The sequence below is a fragment of the Hippocampus zosterae genome, chromosome 2 (genome assembly GCF_025434085.1).
Source record: "Hippocampus zosterae strain Florida chromosome 2, ASM2543408v3, whole genome shotgun sequence".
In the NCBI taxonomy this organism is placed as follows: domain Eukaryota; kingdom Metazoa; phylum Chordata; class Actinopteri; order Syngnathiformes; family Syngnathidae; genus Hippocampus; species Hippocampus zosterae.
In genome coordinates, this window is record NC_067452.1 from 33,357,939 (window position 1) to 33,383,191 (window position 25,253).

At 41.9% G+C, this 25,253-nt stretch overlaps 2 protein-coding genes and 2 long non-coding RNA genes across 5 annotated transcripts in view; 1 reads left to right on the forward strand and 3 right to left on the reverse strand.

Moving 5' to 3' along the window:
• Positions 1-41: 41 nt before the first annotated feature.
• gpr157 (G protein-coupled receptor 157) lies at positions 42-4,555 on the reverse strand. Its single transcript, XM_052058477.1, has 4 exons — positions 3,962-4,555; positions 3,036-3,249; positions 1,557-1,751; positions 42-636 (listed from the first exon to the last, which is right to left on the reverse strand). Exons 1-4 carry the CDS (start codon positions 4,336-4,338, stop codon positions 418-420), a joined length of 1,005 nt encoding a protein of 334 aa, XP_051914437.1. The 5' UTR covers positions 4,339-4,555; the 3' UTR covers positions 42-417.
• Positions 4,084-25,253, forward strand: part of spsb1 (splA/ryanodine receptor domain and SOCS box containing 1) — a 28,830-nt gene continuing 7,660 nt past the window's right edge. The window contains exons 1-2 of one of the 2 annotated variants that reach the window (XM_052058483.1): positions 4,084-4,233; positions 14,147-14,361. The gene's annotated coding sequence lies outside the window, so the exon portion shown is untranslated. Of the gene's footprint in view, positions 4,234-12,540; positions 12,559-14,146; positions 14,362-25,253 lie in introns of those variants that run through there. The other variant, XM_052058486.1, reaches the window with a different exon arrangement.
• On the reverse strand, positions 6,626-15,053 carry LOC127596233 (uncharacterized). Its single transcript, XR_007961420.1, has 3 exons — positions 14,840-15,053; positions 12,448-12,549; positions 6,626-7,528 (listed from the first exon to the last, which is right to left on the reverse strand). It is a non-coding gene; the product is annotated as an uncharacterized LOC127596233 (long non-coding RNA).
• LOC127596234 (uncharacterized) lies at positions 16,591-18,691 on the reverse strand. Its single transcript, XR_007961421.1, has 2 exons — positions 18,564-18,691; positions 16,591-16,766 (listed from the first exon to the last, which is right to left on the reverse strand). It is a non-coding gene; the product is annotated as an uncharacterized LOC127596234 (long non-coding RNA).

Genomic DNA, 25,253 nt, shown 5'->3' on the forward strand with positions numbered 1-25,253 from the left:
CTGCCAATTATTGGCAACAAAAAGGACCAGTGAATATCACGTGACATCATTGCGGGAGTTTATTGGTATGGCTTTTTTTCAAAATATCAGATGATACAGGACGCTCATGATTACATTTAAACGCAGCAACAATAAAGTCACAGAGTGATAATCATGCTTTTTTTTCTACGACATAGCCAAAAGCATTCACACATTTTTCATCCCCCCAAAATACTTGATGAAACTGAATAGAAATTGCACATATGTTGAACCCGATAAAGTGATTCCATGAGGTACATGATAAATTAATTCATCTTGGAGAAACACCCAAAAAAAAAAAACGGTGAGATGCTTTTCATGATGCAACATTATGTGCTAAATGTAAACTTCTCAGACACATACAGTCCTTATAAGTCCCTCCTTCTGTATAATCGAGCATCACCTATCAGTGTGGACATTACTCGTGAAGTGTACTTCTCTCTGATTTGAAGTATGAAGTCCTGGAGACACCCCGCGAGTGTCATCCTGGGCTTTTTGCTGCTCGGACGAGCCCACACGGCAGCAGCAGAGCGAAGCGAAGAGGCGCATGCGGACAGGCGCAGTGAAAAACACAAACATGATGCAGTTGGCTGCTCCCTGTGACGTGTTGCCAATACCCTGTTGTGCCACCACAGAAGACAAAATAACAACAAATTGTCAAGGAAATGTTTCATGAAAAGATTGTAACAATTCTAAACAGTTTCCAACGGCCCTATTTTGGGGCGTGTTCAGTCCTTGTGGAAAGTGCAGCTTAAGTGCGTGCATTGCGTGAAGTTTTCTTTCATTTGGTATTTTGCTAGACTTTGCACAGGTATAATTGGGCATAACAGGGTGTTTGCGCCTTAGTTGAATGGAAGTAGTCTTTTCCTGGCCAATCCTAGCCCCATCTGTCATTTGCATAAAAATCAGGGCATACCAGAGGAGCAGTAAACCCACCATGGCTCACATTGTGGAAACAAAAATAGACTCCTTGGGGTCCCTGCAGGGTAAACTGCAAGATCTCCCCTTGCAGATGATGTAATTGGTCATGCATGTGATATGGGCAACCTGATCGTGCGTCCCAGTGTCACCCCAAGATGATCATGATTATAGGTCTTGTGTAAGACATTAGTTTGACAATGATTCAGAGGGATTGACTGATGCTTGTGTCATATCTATGAATAAAATACCATGATGTCCATACATGTACGCAGAGCGCTGAATTTGCCTGCCTGCGCCTCGATCAAATACACCAAAATCACAATACAGCAGCTGTGCCACCAGTTAGACCTGTTTTTTGCGAGTCTAAATTCTACTCTACTTTTTGTAACCATATTTGCAGCTGCGGCGGGGGCCGGGGCCCAGTGAAGCATAGCGCATCTACTAAACGCACAAACACGGAGAGTGAGAGCATTGCCCTGCCACCAAAAAGACAATGGGCCCATTATTACCTTGAGCACAGACTACTTTCTGTTACCAAATTTTCACAAGATTCAAGGGGTGGGCAATCAATTGTGACTGTATGACAAATGTATTATCAAAATGTCATCTGCACTCACATGTAGCATCACCAGCACAAGGTTCTGTCTCGCCGGGGAGCCAACCAGCAACAGGATGAAGCGGATTGTACTCCAAATGCGTAACAGGATGAAGATAATAGGGATGAGAGTCAGCTTCATGTCTGCCATGGAGGAGAAGGAGTACGATGTTGTCCTATTGGCCAAAAGTGGACGGTACTCGGAAAGGGCTGCATGCTGTGAGTCGTAACAAAGGATAAATGATACCAGGAGTTCATTGACTTTAAGAAAATCAGTGATGACAGTTATAATACCAAAACTCTTGACTTTGACACTATACCAGTATATAGTACCCTGATACTGAAACAATACCAAGACAAAAACCAAGATCAGTAAAAATAGTGGAGTCGTAAATGACAAAACCTGGAACTTAAAAATCGTAGTATTTTTAATCATTTAATATCGTGGAAACTATCAATTATATACACTGTATTGTTTATATTTTCATGCCCAGGCATTTAGACAAAATTATGAAGTTTGGTTCAATACATTGGTGCTTCAATACATTGTACAACATTGCGTATTCTGGATAAAACGTATGTCTTCCATATCTACGCACTACAGGTTATGTCGCTCTACCCTTCCAGTACTGTTTTTGAATGTCTGGGCCCCAAAAACTGAATAAAGTATGCTACAGTTTCCTGCAGCCACGGATGTGTATACTATAACAGACAGTGCTCCTTACTCACCATCAGCCGGCGGCCATCTTACGTTGACATTTGCTAAGCCTGCTCAACTTTATTACATGGATTTCTCTGCGGCATTTTCAGATAATTTTATGGTTGTACCAACTATGTACTCTGGGAGAACTGCTACTTGCACATTTGATCAGTAGGAATCGGATTTCAATTTTCTCTGTGAAAAAGGGTATATCTCAGAGTGATACTTAATGATTTGTCTGCATTATACTGTCAGAATAATGAGCACTGAAATAAAAACCAAGGCCATTTGGACAAAAACTGCTGTGAAATGTTCGCCCTGTTAGTCACAATTCATGATACTGAGTTGGTCGTTGCAAACAGTGAAGTTCATTCTTTCAGAGGCTCTCCTGACTCCACACAGGGATCCTATCATAAAGTACACACTGTTTTATAGTGTTTTCAGTGAAAAATGTTGTGTCGTTTTCAGTCGCGACTTAAGATGGCTGCCGGCTTCAGTCACAAGGGGCCTATTGAGAGTCCATTCATATAAACATACGTGCCCACAGCGTACTTGTCTGGCTTTTGTTCTTTCCATATACTGATACTGTATAGGTGTGCCTTATAAACAGCTTGAAGCCTGCATGTGTCCACTTGGGAGAAATGTTCGTTAACTGCCAAACTGCGCAGAAGTACCGGTACTAAAAATATGTGGTATCTTTTCCTTTTTGAAGGAAAGGAATTGCAGAACATAAGTCATCCGAGTATACTAGACAACCCTTTGAGTAACACTGCATTGCTGAGCTTCTCCTTGGGTACTCACCGCCGTGTGAATGTGTCTCTTGATGAGGATGTAGAGGATGGGGAGGATGAGGTAGGCAAAGAATTCCCAGATCTTTCCAGTCAGCAGCATCCACAGCACACGGTCAGGGGTGTGGATTCTGACCCAGCACCAGCCCACGGACACCTCTGATGCAGTGTAGCCAATCTTGTTGAGGCACACGGCTGCAACTGTGATGCTCAGGGGAACCCCCCAGCTAGAATACACAGAAGCGTTAGACAATGACATCATCGCTTTTTTTTTTTTTTTCCCCATCTGCAAATACTGCGTGGGTTCAAGTAACATCTACATGTAACGACTGAAAGAATTAATTTCAGGCTCCAGGCTTATACATATTTGCGGTCGTAGTTGTCGGTACAGCAAATATAACTCATTCATTCATTCATCTTCCGAGCCGCTTGATCCTCACTAGGGTCGCGGGGGGTGCTGGAGCCTATCCCAGCTGTCTCCGGGCAGTAGGCGGGGGACACCCTGAATCGGTTGCCAGCCAATCACAGGGCACACAGAGACGAACAACCATTCGCACTCACACTCACACCTAGGGACAATTTAGAGCGTCCAATCAGCCTGCCGCGCATGTTTTTGGAATGTGGGAGGAAACCGGAGCACCCGGAGAAAACCCACGCAGGCCCGGGGAGAACATGCAAACTCCACACAGGGAGGCCGGAGCTGGAATCGAACCCGGTACCTCTGCACTGTGAAGCCCACGTGCTAACCACTGGACTACATAACTCAATGTTTCAATCTTTTGTTTCTAACCGCTAAAAATAAATATTTCCATGTCAGAATTACAGATTGTTTTTTAATAGCGCGATAAACGAGGGATTACTGTATTGGAAGTATTATCTACATCCCAAGATGCCTTTGGGCGTCTTAAAGAGACAGTAGCAGTTTCTGATCTTACCTACCTGACCAGGTGGAAGACCAGCACTAGGCTGTCAGCAGCCCTCTGACTGGACTGTACAATGAGCACATACAAGTAGACGGCGATGGCCACCGTCCAGAAAAAAGAGCTGGTGTTGGCGAAGGTGGATATCGCTCCTTGAGCGACGCAGTCTGGTGAGTCCGAGTCGAACACTTTCCATACTCCGAAGGCGTACGAGACCGCGGAGAGCCAGTCGGCCACCGAGAGGAAAAGGAGCAGTTTGCGCGGAGTGGTCCTCAAATCCGCCAAACTAATGTAAGTGACGATAATGAGCGACGAGCCCACAAACGACATGGCGCACGAGCACAACACGACCACCTGCTCGGACAAGTACACAACGGTTTGGTTGTGCGTTGCCATCGTTTTTTCTTACTTGTTTGCTCTTCACTACACGCGCTGCATGTTGTCTACACAACAAAGCCTTAACTTCCACTAAGACGAATGGAGGCGGGCTCAGTGTGTCCGCTTCACTTAAAGGCTGAAAAAAATCGTGGTAAACTGCGTTTTAAGTCACCTTCCTTTCCAACAACTACCTCTTCCTCCTACTCTTCTTCCTCTTCCTCTTGTAGCTGAGGTCACAGTCAGCCGGTCAGTACTCGAGGCTATTTTGGGCTACGGATTTGAAACTTGGATTTAAAATGGTTTCTTCGCAACTAATAATCCCAAAATGAATTTCTCCTGCAGTATGTGGAAAAACACTAAAGCCATGTAGCAGCGTTTTTCTTCCAAGGACAGAAAAAAAAATCAAAGGACGAAAGGCTATTATGACATTTTTCACCTTTAATGTATTTAAGATGCGAAAACCCATCTGATACAATACAATACAATACAATACATGCTGATTTATATAGCGCTTTCACAACAGCGGCAGCTGTAACAAAGCGCTTTACAAAACAGTTAACATAAAGTAAAATAATAAACACAACACATAACATAAAACACGGACAGTCGTGCAGTCCTAACCACTTTTCCGTCACACGCTTTGTTGTTTGAAGCGGTTTGAGATGAAGATGAAAGAGGATCTGATAGTTTAGGTAAACGTACTGTTCGCCGGTCAGTTGTGCCTTGATTTTTTTCGTTTAATTTAGTGACCACACTTGCAACTCAAAACACTTGTATCTCAAGTCATCTTTCTCCACTGAAGTACAGTCAATAGAAATGTCGTGAATCTGTTCCACGCCCTTATTGTGCTCCTTCAGATGTGTGCACCTTGTCCACCAGCTGCCAGAAATAGCGAAGCACAAGAAGAGTTTCACGAATAGATCAGTAGCTAGGTCCAAATTCGCAGGTCGCGTCCTCTGAAGGAACCTTGGCAAGCTGGGTCGTCCGAAGGCTCTTCTTCCCTCAAGTAGCCTTTGTGGATCGCATAAATAAAGCATGGTAAATTTGGACAAGTGTAGCATCTCTCACTGAGTGGCTGCCTTTCAAGCAGCTCCTATATTTTGTTGTTTTACTTCTTCCTTTCATAACTTTGCTGCTGTGAATTGGGATTGAATTTCTCCATTGCGAGACTAATAAAGGTTTTATTATTCTTATTCTTATTCTTATTCTTATTCTTATTCTTATTCTTATTCTTATTCTTATTCTTATTCTTATTCTTATTCTTATTCTTATTCTTATTCTTATTCTTATTCTTAATTGTCTTCTATACCACAGCAAGATGGCAGCAATGTGCTTGGATGCTAGAACAGACAAAGTGTAGAAGAAGAGCGGTGGAGCAATCTAAACTCTGAAAAAAAATTCCTCGCTCAGGGTCCATCACCATGGAAACGAAGGCCAGAGTTGGAAGCAAGATTCGTGAATTTGGCCACCAGCGTGTGGTCAAACCGCACTTGAAATTATGTCATCTAGCTTTTAAAATTAGCCTTTTGAGGTCGCAGCCAACAAATGTGGACACGGCAAAAAAGCGGCTTTCACATAATGTTGTTTGTTAGCCCATCGTTTGGATTTTGCATTGTGTGTTAGCATTAAGGTCGGACATTAAATATACAAAATATACAATGTATAATTCTCCTAGTTTTATGTTTCGTTTGACATAAACTGCAAGTGGCGTTAAACAGCTTGAAGCATTTTTTTTGGAAGTGAGTTGAGTTTTCTGCCAGCATCCCGGATATAAAATATTTGCTCACAAGTCAATCAAAAAAAAAAATCGAATAGAAAGTCAGTTTACTCGTATATCAAGGCACAGACTGTATTTCACTTGTAAATATTTCCTTTGCATTAATACAAATAAAGAAATACTCTAGAGAAAATAAAACCAATGCATTATTCTTAGTAGTAGTCGTGGTATCAGAAGTATAAATATTGTAGAGGTCAGAGCCTCATTACACAGAGGCACCTCACTGAATAATGTGTGACAAGTTGAAAATAAGGAATTAATGGATAAGAACAAACTTGATCTCTTCTCCTTCATGGACCCAATTGTACAAAATAAGTACAGAATTACAATACTTGCATATGACACAAGCCATGTCAAATGTGCCTCAGGCCAGAATTTGTACACCTCTAGCTTACAGATAATGTTGCTTCGGATGTAGTGTGATTTTTCTATCCTTGATCATCAGTCCATGATTGTCTTATCCACATCATGTTTGTCAAAAACAGAATTCACCAAGTTCAATAAAAAAAGAAAAACAACTGGCGCAAATTGTTTCCATCACATTTTATTCATTTAATACTTTTCTTAGAGTAAAATACATCACCGCTCACGATTAATGAACAATTGACTGTACACTGACAAGAAAAGCCACACTCTATGACCACTTGCACCATATAATATCAAATGCAAGAGCTGCATCAAATATAATGATGCTCAACTGTGATTTACAGAGATATTTATTTAATTTTGTTAATGGTTTGATTGAAAAATGCAACCCCAACAATGTCATGTACAATATTGCATTATACGGAGCTGTTCAACATACTCCCGTGCAACTACTTTATGTAACTTAAAGATGCATTACAGTAATACATAACTCAAAGATACAGTAGTAATTGTGGGAAATGAATATTTCTAGATCGTAACGCAGGATGATTAATTTTGTCAAAGCCGATTTCAACATACAACTCTTGGATTTCAATATCTTGAACAAGATGACATATTTTTGAGACTGCCCTAGTAAATCAGCAAAAATTCGCAAATTGAAACGGAGCAACTGAATTAGCATACCATAGTCAGTTTGATTTCATGCTGGGAGTTTATTTTAGCCACCAGGTGGCGGCAGAAGAGCGCTTATAAACTATAACGTGAGGCCTTGATTCAACACAATCTTGAATTGGCATTTTTCAGTTGGTCGCTTCTCAAATTTCGACCATGTCTTTACAACTTACATTAGTAAACGCCGGTGCCGAGGACTTTTATTGCAAAGAATTTCTGCGGCAGTATACTTGCTGATTGCTTCGTTCTCACTCCTCACAACAACCAGCTAAGACACTGCCAGAGAAACACCCACAGAAACAGAATGCCTGCTCCCGCCAGCTGGTCCTAACTGCCACCGTCCTCCTCGACTCTGGCACCTTGAACCCTTCCACTTTCTTTGTCTGACGAGCTCTAGGAGATCTTCCATGTGAAAACAGACACAGTGTAGTTAGTGTTACCTGTTAAAAAAAAAAAAAACATGAATGATGAAATGCATCCTACTCGCCCACCGTGGCTTATATAACTCATGATTCTACACACGGTTGCTCAAAGTGACCGGAAGCATATTCCTCAAATAGATTCTTGATACCCACCCCATTCCTCTTTTTGCATTGGTGTGCGGCATCACTTTTGAGTTTGCACAAATTGAGCACTCCCTCCCTAATCCAAGAATAGACTTTTGTTTCATGACTCATGATTTTGCATCACAATGCTCCAATTGATTTACCTCGATTTGTAGCAGTGTGTTCGTATTTCTTCTTTTCTCTTCATGTCAAGCAAATGTTTGATCGTAGTCTAACAAAGGGATATCACTTAAAAGTCTACTTGCGATCGTTGCAGTGTTCATCTATATGGTCCTCTCCCTGTGGACTGCGCTTGCTGACAGGAATACAAGGGCACGAAAGAGCGCTCTCTGGTCATCTGTTCTAAAGGACAATGAGATGAGGGAGCAAGGAAAATATGTCTTAAATAAGCTTCAAGACACTGCTATCATATGATCCATCTCTGGTTGTGTAATTTGAAAGTCATGCCTTGACTGGTGCTCGAACACTTTTCACCTCATTTTGCGTCAGAAACAGTTGCACAAGGTGTTGGTCATGTACGAGTGGATTTGACACCGACCTGATTTTAGTTATCAAATGGCCCACGCTAAACGTACATTACAATAACAGGACATTTGCTCACAGTTGATGTTTTCTTTCATACAAGACTTGCTGGGAAAAGAACACTGTCTGCACAGCGAGCAATTATCCAGCAGCTGGACGTCGAACCGTTTCATGCTATGCTGGTTTGAGCTGACGAACACCTTTGTGCATTCTTGTGTCTTTTTTGACAACTGATGTTGCTGAGTGTTCTGGTTAAAATGATAGCTGAAACTTTTACATTTGTTGAATGAGTTGTGGAGTTCGAATGCATACTTGCATTATTATTATTGTTATTCTTTTTTACCTAACTTCTTATTCGCTAAAAAAAACAAGAACTTTTGCTGTTGAAAGCAAGAAATATATTGCTTTGGCGCTATCTTTTGGTGTCAAGGTACTATGTTGATGTGAGTTGGGGTGCTTCGTTTGGAAGAAAAAAAGGCATGTTGAAGTGAGTTGTGCTTAATTGTTAGAGATTTATAACGCTAACTCGGATGTCAGTTAGCGCGCAATGATTTATGGTTTTTGGATTGAACTTGTGATGTCAGACAACGTGATTTTGTGATCGTCAAATTCGTTTTGCCATAATTTACTGGGGTTGTGGGGAATACTCACAATCCCAGATTAAGCATTAATGAATGAATTAATCACATGTTTTTGTCATATGTTCGTTCATTTGTCCAATTTCGACTTGACTCTCTGCTGCTGTTGCCGGACTAGAGAGCCAAAATGTCCAGCGGGTAAGGCAACACAGTCTTTTTATGTCTGCGCAGGTCTGTATTGTGGATATGGAGTGTAGTTAGCCTCACTAGCTAATCTGACTACTGCTACTCTTAAAAGATTCATAACGGTGGCGCTGGCGGCAAGAAATCAGGGCAGTGGTGCAAAGTGACTCCAAACCGCCACATCATAACACTTGTCGCTTTACGACACTGATGTTCGTATTTCAACACTTGTAGCACTACAGCAGAAAGCAGAATGATATATCCATCCACTTTCTGCTCTGTTTTATCCTCACAAGGGTAGCGGGGGGCGCGGGAGCCTATCCCAGCCGTCTTCGGGCAGTAGGCGGGGGACACCCTGAACCGGTTGCCAGCCAAATGCAGGGCACACAGAGACAAACAACCATCCGCACTCACACTCACACCTGGGGACAATTTGGAGTATCCAATCAGCCTGCCATGCATGTTTTTGGAATGTGGGAGGAAAACCGGAGCACCAGGAGAAAACCCACGCAGGCCTGGGGAGAACATGCAAATTCCACACAGGCAGGAATTCCGGAGCTGGAATTGAACCCGGTACCTCTGCGCTGTGAGGTACATAAAATGATGTGACGGGCCTGATCTGGCCCCCAGGCCCTGAGTTTGACACCAGTGGTCTAGAATAAGCAAAAAATGGTAAACACGTAATGCATTTTAAGGGCCATTATGTGGTAGCCCATCTTCATTTGTGGATTACCATGTAATAAAAAGAAGGCCCACTCATGTCTGTGTGACATTTAAGTGTGCTGCAGCTCAGTGGTTATAGTCACAGAACCCGGCAGCGGAGTTTCTCATTTACCTTCCCAAACATGCATACAGAATGTCAAGCCATAAGATTATAAGCATTAGCAGTTTGATTCATTGTAATTATGATTGCAATGGCAGCAGTTGGTAGGATCCATCAAGCAGCAAATTCATTCTTTGTCCTTGAAAGCAGGATGTGTTGGACAGCACAAGCTTAGTGAGAAACTCTGACAAGGGTGAAGCTGTGATGGATTGACAGCGGCGGTGTGAGAATCTACGAAACCACACATTTCGTCAGGCATTTTGAAGCTACTGTGTTCTGTGGTACCGGGACCGTACAGACACTGGGCCCCCTGGTGCAGTCATTTACAAAGCATACGAAAACATCTAATTAGTGGACCAGTCCAATTGAGACCAGACTTCTAAAACACATCCAACACCTTAATCTGACTGAAATTAATGTAAATTTGTACAGTTAGGCTAATGTCCCTTGTAGTTGTGGTAAGAAGTTGAGCTATTGAAGCATGTACGCAGTGAAGACAATTTGCAAATTCAAGGAGACACGTGCAGCGTCTGCCGTTGTACATTTCAGTCTTAACCGGAATTTGAAACGGAGGATGTTCATTGTCATTGTCCAAACAAGTGAAAAATATAAATGTACCGAGATTGCCTATCGTCACACTTCACAGCCAGCTACTTTGTATTTTAAAAGCTAACTGGGGAAAAAAAAGAAACGGTACAAAGGGGGCATAACGCCATCTGTAGCAGCGGAGGACGCCAACAATTTGCCTTCCATGCGTGTAAACCAGGGATGAGCAAACGAAGTGGTTGCCTCATCGCCTTTATGCTTGTGCATCTCAATTCATTTATGTTTTGCAACCCGCCCCCCCTCCCCCATAGGAAGAAGAAAATGTTTCGCACCTCCTCAACGCTACGCAGTGACGATAAATAGTATCCTTTGTCTATAAAATTATTATAACTTCAACTCTGAAAAACATTGGATTCTTATAAACCTTAAAGACACAAAAAAATCTGCGGAATAACTTTATGAACATTGTTGATGTTCCCTGCGCACACTCTGACAATGAGTGCGCCAATGCAACCTATTGTAGTACAGTGAGACTCCTCTACAACGAAACCCACATGGGCGAAAATACCCCATAATGTGAAAAAATCTTCATGCATTAACACCATTCTCATTCTCCTGCCCCCCATACAATGAAAAAAAAACTGTTGCGTTATACGAAATCTTTTTTTCTGCTCTTGCCTCGCAAAGAGATTCACTACAACGAAGTCTAATCCAACAGCGACCTCTAGTGCTTTGTTCGAAAATGGCAACAGCAACCACCACACTGGTTTACACATGCGCAGTAGTCCAGGAAGTACTGGTGATTGTTAGTTTCAGACGCAGCACGAACGTTGCATTGTTAAAATGGACCTTTGGATGTCAAGCAGCTAAGACAAGAAGCGCTCTGATGCTGGAAGAGAGGGTAAAAGTGATCAAAATGAAAGACGGAGGAAGCAAAATAAAAGACATTATCCAAGAAATTGATGTAAGTGAAAGTGAATGCTAATCATAAATTTCGCAATTTCTTTCCCTTTTTTTCTTTCTACACTGACTATATGAAGTGTCAAATAAGTGTGTGCTCACACTTATGCACTATTGGAATAAAAATAAAGAGTACACATACGTTTGTGTGTGTGTGTGTGTTTACATCTGAGTTCAAATTTGCTACAGTGAAAACCCCCTGTTGTGAAAATTTTCTTACTGCAAACATGATTTCGTTGTAGAGGAGTTTCACTGTAAATGTACAATTACACTTAGGTACGAAAAAAAAGCGCATTCCCTAGGGTCACACCCCTGCGACATCGGCCTGGGACTTGAGAAGGGCTGCTTCATGGGCTCTCAACGATCTTGCCAAGACGCACAAATCTCTGGTATTTATGTGTTTTACATCCTACCGTTGGCAATGGAACAGCCTGCATATTGAATTGGCACATTTCAAACATGTACTGGGGACACTCATCCCATTTAATATCTTTCTCGAACTAATGTATATTGCGTGAGCTCAACTCTGCATGTGAACCGAGTAATCGATGTCCTCGTAGTCCGATCCCGCAGAACATCTCGCTGCAATGCACGCATTTCCTGCAAAGGTCAATGGCCTGCTTCTGATTAAGGTGTCAGAATACACAGTGCACTGCAGATTATTGCATGTGCACTCACAGCGCACACGCTGACCTCCACCTGTCAAAGTCCCTTCAATGACCACGGATCAACACAAAGACCCGCTTTGCCTGGGGAGACGGCGCAGGGATGCGCAGACAGTGTGATTCTTTAGACCAGGGGTCGGCAACCTTTTACACCCAAAGAGCCATTTTGACCCGATTTCCAACACTGGCAGCCGCAAACACTTTCCCCTTGTTTTGTTTATGAAATGAACAAATTTTGAAGGCTTACACAAAAAAAATTAAATTGCAGAGTTGAAGGTATTTTTCAAATGACTTAAAACGCTGAATTTAGAGCAAACTTCTCGAGCTGAACTTTCAGTAAATACAAAATAACGAGCACATAGCGGAGCCTTGACCTGAAATTTAAAATACAATGGGGGAGGGGAGGGCACTATTTCACGAAACAATGAAATAATATTTGCAAAATAAGTGCCTTGAATATTTATTTTACCTGGTTAATGGGTCTCCTGCTCCTGAACCTGTGTGTACAGCGTCTGCAAATCAGGGCTGTAGGAAGTCACCTTCATCTTAACGCAGGACTGTACGTTGCCGTCTGTGAGGGGTGAGCGACGTTTGTTTTTAACGTTGTTCATGGTGGAGAATGGCTGCTAACATGCATCTGTGGATCCGAATGTCAACAGGAATCCAAATGCATATTTTTTGCCGGCTGTCGGAGAGTGTGACTTACATTTTGGGCAATGAAAAATAATGCAATATATAAATTATATTATTTTAATGTTTCGAGTTCACAATAATCTTAACAATTCACAATTACAACGAAACAACGAACAAACAGAAATATTGTGCGGTTTTGGTATCGCTGGGCTTTCCCCGCATGCCGCCTGTCAAATCTGCCTGCTCACACGTCAAGTGTTCGCAGACGTCTCTGGAGAAGGCCAATGCGAAGTCTGATCAACGAAATTGCACAAGGTCTGAAGAAAGAAGTTGTTTCGGTTGGCAAAATAACAAGGCCAGGGTGTAGCCAAACACTGTATTTTCTTATCAGGCCATTAACTGCACAACACTAGTTCGTTATTCAGTTTAAATTCATCTCTCCTTTTATTATTTATCATTTTATCTGTGGTTTTATTGTTCTTGTTTTGGTTGTTAAGTGTCCTTGACTGTCTTGAAAGGCGCTTATAAATAAAATGTATTATTATTATTATTCATACAACTCACTATAGTTGCCATTACTGTTCCTTCCTTTTTCATTTCAAAAGTATTTTAACACTGCCACCTACAGAAGTGATACCTATTTATGAGACAAATAATATGCACTTCCATCGGACATTTATAATTAATTTTCCCAAGCTACGCAGACCAGCAACATTAGGATGAAAGAGCCGCTTGCGGCTCCGGAGCTGCAGGTTGCCGACCCCTGCTTTAGACAATGTTCTGCTTGTGAGTCGTATGATAAGATAAAATGAGATAAGATAAGATAAGAAAACCATTATTTGTCTCACAATGGAGGACTTGCCAAATGTAATGTGATACTTGTTTTTTCACCTGGGCTATCTACAGAAACATATGAAATACTCAAGACTTTGTCATGATGTTCAAGCTAATTCTTACACTGTCTGTTACTCGCTTGTTCCATCGTTGGGTAAGAACAGTCATGCACTCTCATGCAATCCTATTCCAGAAATCTAATCACCTTGTAGCTAACAATGACATCACTATTTACTGCAGTGCCATATTATTGTATAATACAGTACTAGACATGAATCACACAGCTTAGCCTGTCATGAGACTTCAATGTACATTTGTATCTCTTGACTCTGGAAATCCTTGGTTATGGCTGTCATCACACTTTTTTTTTAATGCGAAGGGCAGTCTTCATTGGAAGTAAGTTGGTTTCATTTGTATTTATTTACCCATGTCACAATGCATTCGGTTAATTATTGATTGTCATATTCACAAAGCGTGCGAGCACTGAACACAAGAAGAAGTTGTTGGGTCAACAATTTTTTTAGCTTGTGAAATCGGACTTGCGCACACTGAGTCAAATGATTAAACGTCTGTGATTATGGGCAGAAATCTGGACTGTCTGATGTCACATCCTGTCATCTGTCCTGATTTCTGTCAACGATGTAGAAGAAACCGCAAATTAGAATAGAATTTTGAAATACGGCGTTGTAATTGTCTACTAGGTGCAGTGATTCAAGCGGAACACATCAGTCGGAGTTGAGGCATCGCTATACAAACAACGGCAGCGGTGGATGACGAAGGTCCACCAAATTTAGCATGTGGCTGTTGATCATCGTAAGGACAACTAAGGGCAACAAGAAAATTGATCACTGCAGCAGCATAGTCGAGACTGAGGAGAATAATACTGCAATGGGCAGAGCTGAGGCCCAGCCACAAGGTAAGCACACATGCATATGATGTGTATTCTTACCTTTTCATCGACGTGTATCCGCAAAATGTTGCAGCAATGACAAATTTGCGTTGACCATTGAGTGACCATTCGTAATTTATGTCACCATAAGGTATGGGCTCAGCCGTCTCGTACTAGAAATTATATCTGCTTGTGGAAATCACGAGGTTTCAAATAGAACCAAACCAAAAGGTGCGTGAGCAGCAAGTAACCTAGAGATGTTTCCATGGTGTCATCTTAGCGTCACGACGCCGATGCTTTCACAACATGAACAGCACAGCGGGTCAGGATTTCCCTGCAGCGATCAACTTACACGTACTTTCCTGAAGCGAAAGTGAGGATTTTCAGTGCCCCGTTTTCCAAATTTTGATCATGAGGAGCTTTGCTCCTTTCGCCAGCTCACATTTAACCTGGACGTTTACAGGAGGGCTGTAACATTATATGTCAGGGACTTGAAATCACTCACCCAAGGCGGTAAAGCAAGCAGCTCCTCAGTCCACGTTTGGTATCAGCCAGTCATCTGTAGGTGTTCTGCAGACTTTGACTAAAAAGCCACTTGTGTGTGTGTGTGTGTGTTTCTCGCTCTGCTGCACTTGGCCACCGTAACAAGTCAAGGCATGTTCCTGCACAGCAGCCGGCCTGGTGCACGAGACTGCTCCTAGACCAGAAGGGGAGGAACAGAGCTGTGAGGGGAGGGTAGTCCAAAAGGCCCAGCATGACTCAGCCTGCTTGAGTTGCTTTCCATGCAGCGTTTGAATCTTTTTATTTCTGCACAGGACATTAAGATGATAGCTACCGGTAGCCAATTTTTCACGTCTGAACAAACGGATCGGATTTGTTACAGAAAGCCAACGTAATGAGCTTTGGACAGGTATCGGCCATAAAACTGAATTCCTGTTTGCCTGAGGGCAATGACCTTTTTGTCTTTTTTGTTTGACCAGGAAGAGAAAAGACTTTCTGGTGCTATCATTTAACTGTATGTAAAAGTATTGTAAATATATACAAGGAAAGGCCAAAATAGTTCACACACTTGTTCAAGTGTGGGAAAGTGATTTATGTTGAATGGGTATCTTTTCTTGGAAGTAACACAGAAAAGTGTCAAAAAGATAAGATGTGTTTGGAAATATTCATGAAAAACATTATTAGCCTCATAGAATAACTGCGTAAATAATTTCTAAACTTACTGCCACATAATAAATACTAACGTAAAAAAATTAATTTCTAAAGGAAAATAAGTGTTTTGTCTGTGTCGATTGACAGCCATCCAGGTCACCGTATTCTTAATTTGTTTTTCTTTTGTTTTCCCCAAACATCAAAAACGTTCTACGGTAATTATGTAATTCCTCTAATTTCATTGTTGTATTAAAGATTACTCATATCAATTTTTGGACCATTTTGAGTCAAAATTTACAACATTATATTGCCTGTATTGAGAAAGTGAATCATTTTGGATGTGCCACTTTTTTGTCAAATTACCGGTAAAAAGAAAATACATCTATTTTAATAAATATCTATTAACACAATGTCTTAAAATTCAGTGTTTCTTGTCGTTTGCAGCTAAAAACAAATCAACCAATAAAAAATGCACTCTTACGCTTACACTTTTTGCATTTTAGCAAAGATTTGGACCTTGCTCTATATTTGAAAGCCGTTTTTTTTTATTGCATGGAACCATATTTGGTAACTCAAACTGTAAATTGTGAACTGCAGAACCAGTTCAGTGTCCCTGACAAAAAAAAAAGGTAACGGAAATGGTCATCACACACGCACGGTAAGGCTGTAGAGCCACGTGAGTTGTACTTTATATGTAGGATATTAAAAATGTAATTTAGTTTTTTTTTAAAGTTAGTTAAATGTCTTGTGATGAGGTACCTATAAAATACTGAATTCGGTCAGAGTAGTATATTTACATTCTGAATAGCCAACTTGCTCTTTGACATAGTGTCAAATGAATAGCCCATTAACGCAGTAATGAAGCAGTATGCTAATTTATGATAGGGCATTATATGACACAGGAATTTCAGACAAGGCTTACTCAATAGATACGGATTATACGGACATGTCCAAATCTGCTGAGCATGCCCCCCCCCCCCCAACTTGACACGTAAAACCTCGATCAGATGTGCAGATTCATCAGCGTCAGTGAGGGCTAATTATGCAGTGCTGCTCTGCTGCTTGCGTACAACCTCCACCCCCATCCTCAGAGGGTGAAGCCAGTTCATCACAGATGCTGTAGTGGAAGTTGATCACCAGGCAGATTCTAGTTGCAGCGGCAAGAACCAGCTCAGCAAAACTCACCTGCAACAATATGCTCAGTCTGGCTCCCCGAGCATCCTGGAAGTGGCCGAGTGCACGTTTCTGTTCACCGCATCAGGCAGCAGACTGATGATGACCTTTATCAAAGCGAGAGCCAAGTCACTGATCTTGTGCCCAGAAAGCACTTTTAGCACTGCACGGTTGTTTATCTTTTCCATGCTAACAGGAAATGGAATGGATGCTGAAAAAAAGGATGATTTTTGTCCGCGGACCACTGCTGTCTTTTATTGGAGCCGGTGATGCAACGCTGCACCGCACTGCACTGGCCATTTAATTTTTTTTTTTTTTTTACAGTTGTTCCAAAATGGACGCAAGCGTCAACTTTTTCGGTAAAACGTGGACGAGCATTATGGGAACTCTTTCTTGCTATTATTATTTATTTATTGTATTTGATGGGACATTGCTGGAGTAGAGAGGGGCAAGGAGAGAGGAACTCGCAGCCCAGCAAGTTCAAAGCTTGCTGCATTGATTACATCATCGCAACTGGAGTGCTGGAATGGGACAATGCACCATCCCAAGGTGGGTGGGTGGGTGGGGGGGAGGGGGGTATAAGTGTCTGTACAAACTCGGCTAAAGGTCCCAATTGCAGTCTACCTGCAGTGTGTGTGTGTCAGCACTGCAGGAAGTCAGCTGATGCTGTAGGGCATTGCAGGATTGCTGCACTGCTGCTCTCTCCCTCCTCTCCTCCTCACTCAGGCAAATTGCTCAAGGAGGAGGATGGTGATGATGAGTGCAAGTGCTGCATACTTTTTCAGCAGGGGAGGGGCGAAGGGGGAGAATTGTAAGGTTGGAAAGCATGCCGGTAAGTCGCTGTGCTGGGCTACTGTACCTCTGAGAGACACTAGAAAGTAGAGATGGAGGGAAAAGAGAAATGGGGGAGGGGGTGTAAGAAATATCAGGTGAGTGCGGCAGACTCCCCTTGCATCTGTCTCTGTTGGAAGTATGAGCAGGGGAAACTGCGGATGTTTCTTGATGATGTCAGCCACCAGATGTGGTGTTGTACAATAATTTTTTTTTTTTTTGGTAATAATACTACAGTTAGCTTTTTTTCCCCTACGCCTTCATCCTGGTGCAGTAAGGAGACATCTCTGTGGAGGTGTGTGTTTCACACAGAGCCGCCTGACGACTCTTTCCAAGGACTTAGCACAGTTACCTGACATGAACTCAGTGTAGAGTCGACCGGCATACTGAGCTGGCAGGACTCACTCAGTAAAAAGCTGCATGTTCAAATTTTGCTTCTCTGGAAGCGTCACACGTGACCAATGCGGCTATCTTGGAGAACAGTTTATATATTGTCGATTAAAAGACGAATGCATTTTTATTTCTATAGTCAAATCCAATACAAAATCGCATGATTACCGGTACTTTTTCCGGCAAGCATGAAGGGAGCTGTCTTTAAAGAAAAGTAGGAGTAGCGCTAAACTTCATGACTGCACCACAGCTCGCCTGTCCCACGCAGGATACTATAGCCTCACTCTCTGGCCGGCCTTGTAAGCACTCATGCATCCGTTTTAGTAGCGCAAACTGTCAAAACGAAACCTTCAAAAAGTAGAAAACGTGGATTGTTCTCTCTCAAAAGTCTGAACTATTTAGCCATTCTGAACTTCTTATTTCAAAGGAGAACCCTTTCAGTAGGCACGCTGGTTGCTATTTCAAGCCGGTAGCATGTGTTAAACATGGACGAGAGAACAGATGAGCACAGCTGGCCGGCGAGCCATCTGGCTGACGACAGGCCGGTGGTGCAGAGGAGGCGGAAAGTGATGAGATGGTAGGCATGCACGTACTTATGTCATCTGCTGCGAGGCCGTCTTCAAAAGTGTAGGACGGATGCGGAGATGCAAGCAGAAAGCATATGAGAGGTGTGAAATGCGTACCTGCGGACGAGTGTCGGGTTTCATCAGCAACGACGAAGCAGGAAAACTTCGGCGAGCCTCTCGGTGTGATGATGTGCCCTCGTGGTGCTGCAAAGTTGACTGCAGCATTACCTCCAGAACAAAATGACATTGTTTGCACTCTCTCTCTTTTTCTCTCCCCCCCCCCCCCCCACCCTCCTCCTTCTGTGAGCACCACCACCCCCTCCCTCCCAGCCTTCCTTTCCTCTGCACGCTTGCTGGCAGCCCAAAGTGCACAGCTCAGCAGTGTTCCCCTAGTGCCGCAGCAGATCCTGCATGAGCTTTGCGTATCCAAGCGAGATGGGACTTTTAAAGGGGACTGCAACCTCCAGGGTCAACCTCCTCTCTCGCTCGCTCTCTCTCCCTCCTCTTGGTCCTCCTTTGCAGGCCTTTTAGGCTCCCGCCGTCACTCTGCAAAAACCTCAGAGAATGACACTCACCCGAAACGGGCCTGCTGCTATCCCATACGAGAGCGTAAACTCAAACCTCTGATGTGCCTGGAAAGCTTCTTTATCCTTTCTTGAAAGCTTTAATTGATCAAACCAATTCATCCATGACTGTGCACAGTGTGACAAACTTTTTTTTTTCAAGCAATCAGAGCTGAAGTGCTACGAGCATCAAATTTAAAAGTAGATTTTGAAAAAAAAAACTACGGTGTAATTTCCTAAATTAAACATTTTTAAATGGATCTAACATCATGTAGAAAATGTGTGTCCGAATTGATGGCACTCCGAACCGGACTGAACTTTCGAGATATGTATATATATATTTTTGGGGAACAAAAAGTGTAATTCAATATGTACCTATGTGTCGTAGAAAGAGTCTGCCAACTTCTATCCGCACCACTTATTGTATTTATTGTTGCCCGTTTCCTCTCTTTGTTGCAATCTGTTTCTTTCTTGACAATCATGCGATGTTTTTGTGGTACAATTGGAAAAAAAAAGAATTGAGGATATTGCATGTTGAGCCTCAAACTCCAAAACAGGGTCACTGTTTACCCAATGCAGTGCTTCGGTAGATGAGCAGTGCTTAATCTCTCAGTGTGGGGTGAAACGTTGCCAACTGTAGTTGTAGTCCACTTAAGTCGTGTTTGGTCACATTGCTCGGTGTACGGCGGATTCAACATGTATATTTTTGGAATGTGGGAAGAAACCAAAGCACCCAGAGAAAACCCACACAAGTGTGACATGAAACATGCTATTCTACGCCCAGGATTGGTGGCGTACCAATCACTGGGCACCCATACTGTATAGCGACAGACAACGATACACACTCACATTTACACCATCACTGAGTAGGAACTAAATTCATGCTGTTACCTGCTGCAGTAAGGTCGATACGATGAGTGACTCTGGGAAAAACTGTTAACTTATTTCTTACTTGTATGACCTTTTAGAATAAAGCATGTTCAACGTGTGTTTAAAACTCCTGCTTCACACTTGTGGAGTTTGGGGTTCATATCTCAGCTCTCGCTTGCTTGTGTGGATTTGCTTGTTTTCTTCGGGTACTCCGAGATGTTAGGTTCATTGAAGCTTTTAAATCAGTGGTGTCAAACGCATTTTTGTCACGGGCCACATTGTAATTACGGATTCTCTTCGAGGGCCATTATGACTGTGAATTTTGTAAAACCATATACTGTAAATGTTTAACCACCTCCACATATTACATACACAGCGAACAACAAATAGATAGATAACTAGTTTTGACATCAGATGTCAAGAATAATGGATCGCTCAAACATGAAAATTATTACATTATATATGACAATTCAAATTTTTGGTTCAGACTTTAGCAAGCATCATGGAAATTGACATGCTTGAATTGCTTTCGCGGGCCACATAAAATCATCTGGCGGGCCAGATCTGCCCCCGGGCCATGACTTTGATACCTGTATTCTAAATTGACTCTGACCAATGCTTGTTGGTCTATATGTGATTTGCTGGTGGCCAGTCCAGGGTAAATGCCACGTTTTGCCCAAAGTCAGCTAGGACAGTCTCCATCTCACCTATGTCTATAAAGAGGATTAGTGCTCAACAAAAAAATGGAAAGGCGGATGGACCATATAAGAATGTTAAAATGCTGCTACTGAGTCAAGCTTTCATAATGGGTTGACTTTCCAGTGCCAGAGGGTTATGATTAGACTATGACTAAAATTGACCTTTCAAGGATTGTAGAAATACAGTTGAAAAAACTGAAAGTTGAAGGAATTTCACCATGAAGCCTTCACTGTCATTACTCCGTGGCCCTTTTTTTTTTCATCAGGCAGTGCTTGGACCGCTTTGAATCCAGTCGGCTTGCCTGCAACGTACTACAATACAAACGTTTAGGTTCAGTGAAATTGTTTGTGCGCGCTGTCTAGTGCGGCAAATGTGACATTGTGCAACGTTTAGTCAATGACTGAGCTTCAGCTACTCCTTCTGTTCTTCCAGTGCCAAGCATTTTGAAAATGTGTGTGTATGAGCCATCAGCTTTTGCTGCAGCAGTGCAGTACTTTGTTCTTCTCACTGCAGGAGGACATGACTTTGAGCAGCCCCGGGCTGGACTTGAACCCGCTTGTTGTGTGGAGCAAAAAATAAGTAAATAAAACAAGAGCAGCTTTGCACTTTCTTTTTTTTGGGGGGGGGGGCATATTCTTCATTGCATACTTGCTGTGTTTTACCACTATTTACTGACCTGGTAAAATGGAATATTGCTGAATCATGGTAAATGTCACCGATTATGTGGGATCAGCCGCATGCTACTTGCCACTGTCCTGATCAGTTGCTAGCTATAGCTGAGCAAAAACTGCAGTGTTATACTCACGTGAGAGAATAAATAGCTTGTATGCATGTTAGCATGCAGTGCTGCAATGCTGCATGAGTCCGCAGAGCCCTCTCTTCTGTACTCTGACACCTGCAGGGAAAATGCCTCTAACAGCAACTCTTTCATACCACTAGCAGCATTCTCAGCAATGGGGTGAATCAAACACAATGTATCTTGTCGTGAGTTATGTCAATGGTTCCCAACCACTTTTTGAGTGGGGAGAAATGATCCAATCGTGATTTATTGTCAAACTATTTACAAGTAATGTATCTTTGGTCATCTATCGATGCCAGTGACGTATAGTGGCAGGCAGAACAATTCAATGCTAAATGGCATAAGATACATAATTGACCCTTGTGTCCACTTTTTTTTAAAGATGAATCAGATTCAAGATTAATTTATTAAGGTTTTAAAGGAGACAGTTGACCAATTCTTTCATCACTTAAAAATGTTGCAATATTACTGCCTGTAATGAAAACATTACAGTAAACGTAGACATTGTCAGAGCTTGCGGCAGATGTCAACAGTCTATCCTTGTCCCAAAGCAGTGTTCCTGTTATGATGGTAACAGATGGCAGCACTGAATATTAGGCCATGCGTCAATGCATATTTTCACATTAAATATGAATTTAACATTTTGTATCCTAATGGGGTACAAGGTCTGATGTCTAACTATTGGATCAAACAATTTGTTTTAGGAACATACGTGTGATTTTATTTTGTCAAAATACCACAAGGATCAAGAATTATTAGACTTTATAAACCTCTACACCTCCTCATGCTGAATTTAGCCTATTTTGATAGGTAGGTCCTATTTTATGTAGAATAGCTACAATTAATCTCATCTCATATACTGCCCGGCCAATGGTGAGTCTGGTTACAGGCGCAGATCCCAGAGTGTGGGGAAAAATTGAGACACTGTAAAGGCAATTCAATCATTTTCACTCATGGAGCCAGTCCTTCGTACGCTACACTGTGTGCAGTGTGGGCCAGTACAAGGCTGTACCGATTACTGGCTTTTCTCTATTTTGGCTTCCTACATAACCAGGAATTTTTACATTGTTCCCGGGACACATGGGTTCACAATACCTTCTCTTGTTCTATTTCTCGCTTGCACTTTGTGATACTCATATAACTCCTTCAGTAATTCAGATACCTCAGATTAAAAATAAAAAATGACAAACGACTTCTTTTTTCCTGGAGCAGTTTATTTAGTGTAAGCGGCATCATTTAGACATGTCAAGGAAGATGCAAACATACTCATAACCCATAACAAGGCGTTGACACAAAGGCTAACTTCAAAATAAAAGTTTACCAAATTACACATGACACCAGTGCAATCGCATTTCTTAGCCTTCATTTGAAGTATGCATACGCAGCACACAGTGGCATGGTAGCGACCTTGACGTAACTTCTCGGATTTGTCCTAACTATCCCAGTTTTTATTGCCGCCACAGATTTGCTACCAACGTTAATATTGTGCCATCCTAAAGTCATATTCTTTCGCTAATTAAGGGCACTAAGAAACCACGAGTTAATTAATGCATCATCATGATATGATACAAAACAAGTGTGCGGCATTCGTTGGCTAACTGCTAGCAGCCAGTGCCCACCTGGCAACAGCGTCGTTGCTTTGCTCTTTCTTTTCTTAATTTTCAATTATGTGGACACAGGCCTTTTTTTTTTTGGTGCTACACTCTGTATATTTGAAGGAAGATGTGCCTTAAAATGCACGTTGGGGTCATTTTAATTCATGGTCCATGTATTTTTAAAAAAGTCTCCTGCGTTATATTGCAGTTGTGTTCATAAAATCTTACTTGGTTGTTTGATTTGACACCTTGATGGGAGGGCGGGCAATCTAGAGAGCCAAATATTTTTATTTATTAAAACCATTAAATTTTTTTTCCATGTCATCTTTAAAGCAAGGTCTTCTGTAGATTGGCCAAGCAACTGACACTGCATGCAATCATTCACAATCGCTGCACGCACTTTTCCCAGCCAGGAAGGGGGCGCTTAATCGACGTCTGAAGCAGAGGCAGTGAGCATTTTGCTTTACTCTCCTCCGCTGTAGGAAGGCCCTGAGATTATCACCGAGCTCAGCACATTGCTGCAGGGAAACATTGGCTTTTTCATCAGGAGACAGGCGCAAGGAGGAGAAGAAAGGTGCTAACAATGGCATTTCTTGTCATTCATACTGCGTTTAATAATCTCAAAGGGCAACCATTTTGCCACCTGCTATGATTGGTCGTTACGTGACCCTGAGCAACTGTGATGTCATTTTCAGTCAACAGGCACGTGACAAAATGACTGGATATAAACAAGTGGGTTTTGCTGCTTAATTCATATTACACAAATGCAATATTAACCAAACGGCCGTGATTAGAGTAGTTAGGCCAGTAGAACATTTTATTGTAAAGAAAAAGTTGGACTCTACTTCGATTTTAAGTGTTGTTTGTTAATTTATTTGTTTGTTTGATTGTTTATTTTCACACAACCTCTCTCCAGCCTTTCAAAACACTCTTACACATAGTAACAAAGTAAATTGGGGAAGAGTAATTTTCACAATAAACACCTCACCACTGAATAAAATAAATGATGAAAAATACAATTTTTGATAAATAAACCTAATGTGACCCCTGAGAGGTCAAGTGCATCCACAGCACCGTCTGCGACCAAAGCCCACCACAACTCCCATCACTGACCGCCCTCGTGAGGAAACACTGAGGGAGAGAAAAACGTGTGGGGGTGTCGTGTTGAGATTATTGGAGCACTCCACACATAATATGACCCAAAGTGTTAAAATGCCTGAATTTGTTATCTTTATGTGTATCTTCCAAAGATTCCATCCATCCATCTTCTTATCCGCTCATCCTCACAAAACTCGCGGGGCGTGCTGTAGGCTATCGCAGATTAAAAAAGAAAATCTTTTAAGATTTGAAAAAATCATTATGTATCCCCATTTTGTGAATTACAAATACCGTAGATTACAGTTCCTGTTGAGAATGTGTTAGTATTTATTTTTATTCCCATTTGAATATGTGAACATCTAAAATAAAGAACAGTACAATAATAATAATAATAAAAACATGGGGCGGCCCGGTAGTCCAGTGGTTAGCACGTTGGTTTCACAGTGCGGAGGTACCGGGTTCGATTCCAGCTGCGGCCTCCCTGTGTGGAGTTTGCATGTTCTCCCCGGGCCTGCGTGGGTTTTCTCCGGGTGCTCCGGTTTCCTCCCACATTCCAAAAACATGCGTGGCAGGCTAATTGTAAAGTGTCTAAAGTGTCCCTAGGTGTGAGTGTGAGTGTGAATGGTTGTTCGTTTCTGTGTGCCCTGCGATTGGCTGGCAACCGATTCAGGGTGTCCCCCGCCTACTGCCCGAAGACAGCTGGGATAGGCTCCAGCACCCCCCGCGACCCTAGTGAGGAACAAGCGGCTCGGAAGATGAATGAATGAATGAATGAATAAAAACATGAGTTATATATGATTCACTGAAAAACTAAAGCCTAAAAAAGGGGAAAGACAGCAAAGCCTAAAGCACCCCCAACTGACCAGTTGCTGAATAGATTCAAAAAATTTGCTGAATTAATATTGAATTGAGGATTGGAATATTGGCATACATTGATTTGTTACAGATAATGGATGGATGGATGCAATATTGTAATTAACATAATACTAAAATGTAAAATAGTATTGTATTTCTAAAATTGAGTCGATGGAATTAATTTAATCTTGATAGTTTTTTAAAAGTGCAGGATTGGTGGTTAACTTGATTTAGTATATGGTTAAATGTCTGGTTATCTTAAAAGAAGAAAAAAATTATGAGTAATGTCGGTGCCTAAATTAAATTACCCATATTAATTAAATAAACG

What these genes read in the sequence shown, in the direction of transcription:
- gpr157 (XM_052058477.1), bottom strand. Translation starts at nt 4,338, where the DNA reads ATGGCAACGCACAACCAAACCGTTGTGTACTTGTCCGAGCAGGTGGTC. An exon ending in CTGGTCTTCCACCTGGTCAG is followed by an intron (nt 3,250 to 3,961) that starts GTAGGTAAGATC and finishes TGTGTATTCTAG; the next exon opens with CTGGGGGGTTCCCCTGAGCA. An exon ending in AGAGACACATTCACACGGCG is followed by an intron (nt 1,752 to 3,035) that starts GTGAGTACCCAA and finishes TACGACTCACAG; the next exon opens with CATGCAGCCCTTTCCGAGTA.